The sequence below is a fragment of the Molothrus aeneus genome, chromosome 5, assembly GCF_037042795.1.
Source record: "Molothrus aeneus isolate 106 chromosome 5, BPBGC_Maene_1.0, whole genome shotgun sequence".
Taxonomy (NCBI): domain Eukaryota; kingdom Metazoa; phylum Chordata; class Aves; order Passeriformes; family Icteridae; genus Molothrus; species Molothrus aeneus.
In genome coordinates this window covers 30,711,789-30,721,755 of record NC_089650.1, presented here as the reverse complement: position 1 = coordinate 30,721,755, position 9,967 = coordinate 30,711,789, and the positions used below count along the sequence as shown (strand labels likewise).

At 39.9% G+C, this 9,967-nt stretch overlaps 1 protein-coding gene across 2 annotated transcripts in view; it reads right to left on the bottom strand.

Moving 5' to 3' along the window:
• Positions 1 to 7,758: 7,758 nt before the first annotated feature.
• Positions 7,759 to 9,967, bottom strand: part of LIN7A (lin-7 homolog A, crumbs cell polarity complex component) — a 46,211-nt gene continuing 44,002 nt past the window's right edge. For both annotated transcript variants that reach the window (XM_066550355.1, XM_066550354.1), the window contains exon 6: positions 7,759 to 9,878. In XM_066550355.1, the coding sequence (XP_066406452.1) occupies positions 9,836 to 9,878 (43 nt within the window). In that variant the 3' untranslated portion in view covers positions 7,759 to 9,835. The remainder of the gene's footprint in view (positions 9,879 to 9,967) is intronic.

The following is a 9,967-nucleotide window of genomic DNA, read 5'->3' as shown; positions in this document are numbered from 1 at the left end:
GTCTTAATAGAAGTGCGTACCTTCAAGTGACACCCTGCACTTCTGTGAGCTTTTACTCCCTCTGGCTTCTCCAGAGAGGGCTGCTGCAGCTGAGGCCTTTTGGGTGCAGGAATTCAAAGCTGAAGAATCCTTTTTCCAGTGGGATTATTCTTTTTATAAAGCTCTGTGTGTGTGCTGGAAGAGCAATTTATTTTGTCACTAATGTGGGATAAAGCATCATTATGCTTCTCAGCTGTCACTGGGGAGTATTTGAAAGTGGTAAATCTATTTTGGGCCCAGTAGTAGCTCTAATCATTCCAGTCTGAATAAAAAAGGTAGGAAGTACAGGACACAGTCTGAACTCCGCTTCTCCACCTCCACCCACCACCCCCCCCCCCCAAAAAAAAATTCTGAAACTTAAGGGACAGATTTTTTACAGAATATAGAATTTTTTAAAATTTTCATTTCTCTAAAAATGGAATTCTTCTTTTGTACTTCTGTTGAAGTACAGAATTTTAAATATATGACTAAAAAAAATCAAGTGTACCATTTAAAATATTGAAATATACAGGAGTTAGGCGCTTTACAAAATCCTATGGCAGACGAAGGCTCAAATTCTCCAGGGGGATTAGGTGTTTAAATATAGCTGAGAATCAGAAACTCCAGGTCCACAAGCTGGGTTAGGGATGCCCAGTGCCAAGGGCCTTGTCCTTGTAAAGCTATACACAACACTGGGAATATGGGAAATTCTTAACATATGGGGAGAGGCATCTGGGCCCAGTGTCATTTCTGGGAATACCTGGTGTGAAGCAGGGCTCTGCCTAAATAGCAAGAATTTGATGAACAACATGTCTTACTTAAGTGTCTTAATCTGGATTGGAATATAGTGTCTTTCCCCAGTCAAGATCAATCTGTCCATCTTTCTTTCTGTCTGTCTGCCTTTTCACCCTGTGCCCAAGCCCTGTGTTTCATGGTCTAAGCAGGGATAAGTACTTCATTTACAAAGTAAAGGGGGATGTGCAATTGTTCCCCTTTTATTAACTGGGTTGTCACCTACAGCTCTCTCTCATGATGTGGGAAGATGAGTTTGTGCCCTTTTCTGCCTATGTTGAAGGGACTGTTTTGATTAGGAGAGAAAAGGCTGTTTCAGGGCCTGGTGTCTCCAGTGCATATTTGAATTGCATTACTGCATGGACTAAACTGTTCAGCTTGCACGATGACTTTGACTTCTCAGACATTAAATTTGCCCCTATATCAGATTTCTGCTTCCTTTTCCCCCAGGTTTTGGGATGGATGAGTTGTGTGGCATATTATCCTCTCTTTCTAAAGGGCTCTGAGATCTTTTTGGTCATGTGTCTGGAAGCACAGTTACTACATGGCCAAACTGTTGGTGTTTCCCATCCTGCAAGGACAACACATACAGTCCTGTGACAAGGCCTCTTGTGTGTGCTCAGACATGGTGGGAGCAGTCTGCTCATCCTCATTGTCATGTGTGTCTCTTGCAACATGTATTTTGGTCACAAAGGAGGCATACTTCTCGTTCAGCACAAATAGGCAGGGTCAGGACCTAGAGCCCATGACTCTTCTTCAGACTGGGTGGATATCCTGGAGCAAGAGCCTTGTAACCCCTGGGCAGCTGAGGAAGGTGGATCTTTGTGGGCTGTGAACTGGAGACCCTGTGACAGGAAATTCCATCAGCTCTGCTGTGGTCTGGGTGGAATGTGAGCAGAGGAACAGTGAGGTCCTAATCCACCACAACTGTTTGCTGAATGACTTGGGTATTTCTTTGGGTATTTCTAGACCTCTTTGCCTTCTAGAGGAGGTCTCCTTGCCAAATCCTCTTAGGACAAGCTGGAGCTCTAGGACAATTACAACAAGGTTTCTGATAAACATCAAGTATACATACTGGAATAGCAATGTATAGTAACTTGTTCTCTGCCTTCATCAAATATTGGAGGAAGTTTCTTTCCAGTGGTCACTGCACTTTGAATAGTTATGTCCAAGAATGATGAACGGGTTTGCATATTACTTGAAGCAACTGAGACCACTGAAAGAAAAACAAAGAGAAAACTGTGCTACCTGCAGATTTTTGTAACCTCTGTTGTTGAATTGAATTTTGACTCTGAAGAAGGAAGGGAGGAGGGTTAATGAATTGAGGATGAAATGGCAGTAACCTCAGGCACACATCTGGAGCATGTTGTTATATCTCATATATTTCAGAGAAAATTCAGCTTCAAAGTGCAGTGTTGCACTGTCTTAAGGACTGGGGAGCATTCTGGGATCTTGCAGATGACCAGAATATGGTCATCTTTTTTCCAATGCTCAAGTCATTCCTAGCTTGAATACCCTCAAAATGAATGTGTGTGTGGACAGTGACTCATGAATAATGTTGAAGGATACAGCAATGTCCAGGCAGAAATTTTTTGTCCTTTTGTTGCACCACAAAAAAGCTGGTATAATCTGGCATGATTTGATTCCTTACATGCTTGCACTGTTCTGTGACCAGCATTTGTCACTTGGTTGCCTTTTTTTTTTAACCTCTATTCCCTAAAATCCTGTAACTTAGAGTGACTTAAAGTGGTGGCAGTCACCCATGTCAGATTCCTGTGATTTTGCACATTTAAGGATGCTAAAGCAGCAAGGTCCATCTCACAGTACAGAGGATGCATCTAACTACTTATCCTGCTTGAACCTGCTTATCTCTTTTCTGAAAGGAAAAACTGATCAAAAAGTGTACTCTGTCTGAATAAATCCATTTGCTATTACTAGTGCACAACAAAGAGCCAGGCTGCTGTTTATACCTCTCAGAAGTTGTGATGTGGAGTGGCATCAAAATGCAAAAACCATTTTCCATCTGGGTCCCTGGGGAAGTGTGGATGCTGTCCTTGTGCATTTAAACTGAGCCTTTTATGCTGCTTCCCAAGCTTCTCATTTATAAATAATGCTGATCCTGCTCCTCTATCAGCCCTAGCGAGGCCACATCTGGAGTGCTGTGCCTGGTTCTGAGCTGCTCAGCACAAGAGAGTCATGGAGCTCCTGGAGCAGGTCAAGCAGAGGGCAACAAGGATGATGAAGGGACTGGAGCTCCTCTCTTGTGATGATGGGCTGAGGGAGCCAGGCCTGTTCAGTTAAGTTGTTGATTCAGCATTGTCTGTGTGCTGCAGACACGCACAGACATCATTCTGTGTCTCAGTTACTGCCTACTGCTTCATACAGTCAGAGTTTGCTTGCCTTCTGTGCACTGATCTCTGGCAGTTACTGTCCTGTGGTAAAACTTTTTGTGTTCATCTGCTAAAATGTTGCAATCTGCAGCATCTAAAATTTAGGCTTCTTATTTAATATATTCTTGTAAATTCCCTCTGTAGTGAATGAAGGAAAAGAGGCATTTCCCCTTATTGAGATGGATGAGATATAACTACCCAATATATTTTCTTCAGTGACAAGTTGGGAATAGGATGTTCCTACAGACAAACCAAGAAGCCACAGTACTTTCAATGGGGAAAGTGAGTCAGTGGTTCTTTGCTGCTATGCTGGCTGAAGGAGAAACATGTTAAAGCTGAGATGGGAATTAGGACTGGCAAAGGAGAAGGATGGAGGAGAATGATTAGAAAATTCTTCTATCTTCACTGGGAAGAAAGAAAAGATATTATATTGTGTCAGTAACCATTACACAGATGAGGTGAAATCACCTCTTGGAGATAATTGTTCCCTCAGCAGTAGAGAGATGGTAGCTGCAATTAATTGCACCTTCACTGACACTGGTCTCTGAAAATAAAATCAGGTGTCCTGCCTGACTTCTGAGTCACTTCAGCTGTTTCAAAAGTGAGTTTTATAGACAAAGAAACATGCCAAATCTTCATCTGATTTGACACTTGGACCTATTCTTTTTTTCCCCCCATTTTTTTTCCACCTTTGAAGATTGTCATTCTTTGACTCTTGGCTTACAGAGCAACTTTGCTTTAAGATTGCATTAATCTCCACAGTAAGCCAGATCACCAGCATAGCTGAGCTGAATAATTTAATAAAGGCAAGATGACTGCATCTAAAACGTGCTTTGGAAGTGTACAAATTGTAATGCAGACAGCTGCTGAGGGTTCATTAGTTCAGCAAAGACTCTGGTTGGAGACTCTTTTGTATTGCAATGAAATCACCTGGGAAACAATGATTCAATCCCAATCATTGTTGGGAGTCAATGACATTTCTCACATCCTTGCTCCATGCAGATTTAAATAATCATCCTAGAATTAGCCAGGGATACAGGGAAGAAACCAGTCTCAGCCACACCAGCCTCAGTGTAAAACTTGTTTACAGCTGTCCGATTATTATTTAAAGCAATTGGCATGCATTCTGACAAAATATATTTTTTGCCTTACCTTGCCTTAAAGTCTAAATTTGGCAAACAGGTAGTCACAGCAGACAACTGCAGGATGAGCACAGGTTTCCTGTTACCCTCCCTTGCCTAGGATTGTAATCTTTTTAAGAATCAGGGGGTTTCTAACAGAACTGGAGAACATGGGCTGCTGTCAAGCACCATAGTCAGAACATGAAAACTGAACAGGACATCTGGTCATTAACAAACAGTGAAGGCTGGCAGAGTCTGGGCTTTAGCTCTGGAGCTTGCTGAAGGTAGGACTATTTTATAATATTGACTTCTTTCCTCTGTCCATTTACCTAAACAGTGGTGACGGTTTTCTGAGGGCTCCTGTATTTATTTGTCAAGCTGGTGCTTCTTGGGGTATTGCCTTCTCCCAGGGCCTTTCAGAGAGGAATCTGCCTGAGAATGTAAGATGTGGTACACAAAATGTAGCTCCTAGATGGTTTTCCCTGCTGAAAAAAGGAGAACTTTTAGATGCCTGCGTACTTCAGCTAAATATCAATGCCTCAATTAAAGTTGTGGTGGAGGAAGAGGAAGAAATTTCAGGAGTGTCTAGAAGGGGAGAAATAAAAATGCCTCTAGAGCTTGGATCTAATGATCCAGGATTCTATTTGGGTGTCCCTCTGAGGAGGGTAGGCAGTGGTACCAGCTAGGTGCCAGGCAGTGGTGCAGACTGTTGCCATCTTTGAGACAATCACAGATACAATGGAAACCCAATTTCATGGATATCTTTGGCAAGTCCCTGCTAAAAGCAGAGCAGCTGCTGCAGTGGGAGATTCATGGCTTACATTGATTTGTTACTGCACCTAGTTTACATGGCTCCCTTCAGCAAGGCATGGAGACGTGCTTCATCTATTTTTTACTTCAATGTAGATGATACACTTGCCTAGCATTGGGGACGTTTCTTTCATCAGTGCATGTATAATCTTTAGCAACAGCAGGTGAAGTGGGATCAGACCCTGTGTGCAGTCCAATACCATGTTAATATTTACATTAACCCTAGAATTATTACCCAGGTAAGAGTATTGCCTTTATTGCCATAATCATATGCTACTTGCCATTCTTAACACAGGGAGGTAAGTTAACTCTTGTGGTGCTATTCTACATATAAATCGAGTTCAGTTCTGAACTGTCCACTCACTGTAAAATGTGTGGCGCTATGCTGAACGACTGCTGCGTGCATCTCTGTGTGCAGCTTTGTAACGCTAGGAGGAAAGAAGCCCGCAGCAGCGACGGCAGAACGAGCAGCTCTCGGTGCCATGAGCATCGCTTTACACTAGGCGTCTCCCTTGGCACATTCATTCAGCTGCGAGCTCTGCTTGCCACACAGAGATCTTACAATCCAGCTTCACACATCTCAGAGAGAGGAAGAGAAGAGTTACTCCTCTACACTATCAGCTCTTTATGATTTTGACAAAAGGAATTGCAATTGCTGAAGCATATACTTTTCTTGTGCTCGATGAGTTGACAAGAATATGTGAAAACAACTATAAGAAAGCAAATGGAAAGATAATCAGAGGTTAAACTCCTATAGGACTTTTTTTCCTCTTGGATCTTGGCTGTTCCTTTTAGACATTTGCTTTTGTAATCTTTTTACTTAATCCTAGATAGCTGCAGGTTTTAGATTTCAGAACTGGGCAAGTTTTGCTATGACTTTTGTTATCCCAAATCCCTATGATGGAAGTTTAATGGCTGTCATTTTTGTGCACCTCTGTTTGTAACCAGAAATCAAAAGCAATAGTTCATCTTTTTGGTTGCAGGTATTGTAAAATGCACACACACTAGCCCAGTGCTGGGGTGGCAGTACCGACTTCTGCTATTAGCATTCACAGGCTGAAGCTTGTTGCAATCTGCTCCGGTCTCCACCACAACCAAAGCATTTTGCTAACAATACCTTTGCTGAGCTCTTAAATTTCTTAGAATGGTTCAGAACATACATCTGTAGTGACAGGAGCCTCCTTACAAAGCAGAACACGTGCAAGGCCTCTTGGTCGTCTGAGCTATGCATGTAGAGGTTTAAGATTAGGGAATTCAAACACTGGGGACTTTTTATTTATTATTTCAAAGCTGTGTATAAGTGTAGCAGCAACACCCCCTTAAAAGCCATTATTTATTCCAAGCTAGTAGTTTAAGTTGTTTAGTAGTGGCTCTGCTTATGATCTTTTTAACAGAATGCCTTAGTATGTTTTAAGATGCATGTCAGAGACAGGTGAAATGAATCACATTTAATGGATACCTCCAACTCTTGACTTTGGAAACAGCTCCACAGCTTGATTTTGGACAGCTGAAGGTAGAGACAATGAATTCATCAAACATGTATCTAAATCCTTCTGCTCATTCAGACTGCATTCACTTCATGGACAAGCAGGGTTAACATGGGTCTGCTTGCAAGACTGTTTGAGCACATCCCTAATTCAACCTGACCTTCTCATGGCAAAGCACAATGAGCTGTATGTCTCATCAGACATGTACAGCAGGCAGCACGTTCTTGAAAACTGTCCCAGAATACTCTCAGGTTTAGAAATCTGTTTTGTTTTATTAGATGCTGGATATGGAAACGGTCTCACTAATACTTATGGAGGGACAGTACTGCTTCTAGCTAATAATCCACTGCTTATGTGTGGAATGGTCCTTAGTACTTCCAGACACTTTTCTGCATAATTCTGAAATTCAAGCTGGTGAGCTTTTTGCTTTATCAAAGACTATGGAATTCTTCAATACCTTATAAAGTGCCAGTCACATCAAATAACACGAACAGAAAAACTATGGCTAGCAGAGCAGAGCCATCAACTTAACTAAGTACATACCACCAACACTAAATCTCTACTATTATTAGATCCTGCACCTGGATCTTTGGTGTAAGTGAACATGATGCTAGAGTGTGTAAACACTCCTTTGGCTACTGTAATAAAGAGACAAAAAAGGCATCTTGGATCTTCAACCTCAGTTTGCTGCCACTGCAGAGAAACATGAGGGAGAGCCCCAAAGGTAAATATAGGCAATAAAACTTACTAAGTTGACTGAAAGAATATCAGTTTAGTGTAGTGTAACAGCAAATGCCAGGAGACCAATCAGTTAAAATACAATGCACAAATAGCTGCAGACCTACACGTGGAAAGTGTTGTCTTCCCTGCACTTCTTCTGAATACTAATTCAGCTCATGTGCATATGTGGAAGTACCATGTTAAATCAGGACTAAATACATTTAAATCATAAATGAAAATACTGACTAAAATCCAAAACCGTATCACAGGCTTAGGGACAGTGGTTATTTTGTGATTACGTAGCTGTATGTTTTATTGATCAGTAAGGGGCATGAAAAGCAATAGAAAGCTATTTCTTCCTGTTTTCACTTCAAAGTCATTGACAGTTCTTACTGTTAAATGTTGGTGAAGACTAGAATGTTAATTTTAATGTGTATAAATAATTTATTGAATAATAATATATGAAAATGAATTTTATATGCTTCTCTATATGAATTACAGTCTATTATTGACATATATTAATCAGCACATTCCACTCAAATTTTTTGAGGAAGAGGAGGGAAGGAGGTTGAGAGGCGGTTTGGAAAAATGCAGTACAGTGGGCTGACTAAATCTGAATACTTGGTCTCTGAAAATGCAGCTATCAGGGTAATCCAAATCATACTGATGAGATACAAGACAGTTATATGCAGTCATAATAACAACTTAAAAACTTTCAATATTAATAGCAATGCCTGTTTGAGAACAGTTTTAAAATAGGTACGTACAATTTTATTAAGTATAAAAAGACACCGTGCAGGGCACAATACAATATATTTCATCTTCAGTTCTGGTCTCTCTTCAGAGACCATCAAGCTCCACTCTCTTAACTGATATTGTAACCAATGATTACTGAATATAATTACCCCTCTGTATAAAACGAGGCTTCTCTAGATGAATTCATGCTGTTTGGTTTTAAACATACAGTAATTTCCTTTCAATGGCTACTTACACTGATCAAACACTGTCAATTCTGTTGGCTAGCCTGCATTTGGTTTCTAATATATGCTATGATACTGCCAATTTACCCTGTTTTGCTTTGTCTCTCTCTGTTTGAGAATAGACCCTCCAATATATTAATTGTTTCTGACTTTGTTCCAAGTTCAAAACTAGAACACTGTTTCTGACCATTTGTACATTCCATTCTGCACATTATTGAACTTTCACTGACATCAGCAGGAGTTTCCAACATGCAATGACTGTATGGTTTTACCCTAATCCCCTTTTCTCTCCCAAGTCTTTTCTAATGAAGCATAGAAGGCATGTAAAAATGATCTTTTTTTTAGGATTTGAGAGTCCATTTTCTTATTTTCTTGAAAGCAGATGACATTTATGGCCCTCCAGCTTTGACTATCTTCTTTGGAAAAGCAGACATGTAAACTTAAGAACTTACAGATTTTGCTTGCACATTCCAGTTCAGTTTAATTAAAAAAAAAAAGTCAGACTGTAATTTCAAATTGATTTAAATGATAATGTGTGAGTCCTAAAAGAAACAACTTACATTTCCTCCTCTCTAAAATATATTAACATTAGACTGGAAAATAAATTAAACAATACAGAAGTGCAGAGATTATGCTATCACAGTAATATCTGCCAAACAAAGCTTGGTCTTTTGCTAACATTAGCTTACTACATTTGCAATACATGCTAAGCAAAGACCCTACTTCTCTAACAGGTACATTCAGACAATATATATTTTATTGAATAAATATATAATATATCCAGTTATAGATTTCTGAATAGTAACTATAATAGATACAAGCAATACCTACGTTTAAAAATACAGTTCTAGGCTTCCCTAACTTTACTACTAATAAAATTAAAGTTGACCTAAAACTTTCTCACTCTGTTGATGCATAATAAAATATATGGAAACACCAAGAGTAAAAAGCCAATTGCTTCTACAAATGGAATACTTTATAAATATAGTAAATTGCTATTTCCAGAGGGAAATCTGAAAATTATAAACAGGAAGTTAGGTTAAAACAGATCTACCAGATATAGTACAAAGTGGTTATGAAGCATGATGTACAAGTTTGATGTCTGTGGAAAAATTTTGAACTGATGTTTTTCATTTTTGGAGATAACTGTAGAGAAAGATCCTGCTCTCAAAAGCAGCCAATCTTAACCTCCCTAAACAAAACTTTCAGTGACTAGAGAAAACCAACTAGAAATTTGTCAGAGTAAGGAGTGCAAGAGGAGATCAAACAGAATTATTTGGAAGCGCTGGACTTCGCTGTTTCATAGGGTTTACCAATCATGTTGTTCTCATTGGGAACAGAGTCACAGAAGCAAAATGTATCTATGACCACTGTGTGCTGAAAAGCCTTACCATGATGGTGCCCTCCCTACAACTCACTTTAGTCTGGTACTGTACATTCTCCAGATGAATTCTGTTTCATGTTCCTGTAGTTGTTTTCTTTTGCTGGAATACTAGAGTACAGCTCTGGTTGCCTGATTACTGAACTCTTGATTGAGGCTTCTTCTTTCTCGAGAACAACCTAGAATTAAAGAAACACATTGCTCAGAGCAAGCAGAAAGAATTGAGGAATTAAGCTGGTGGCTGTCTCTGCCTGCTATTTCTCCCTTT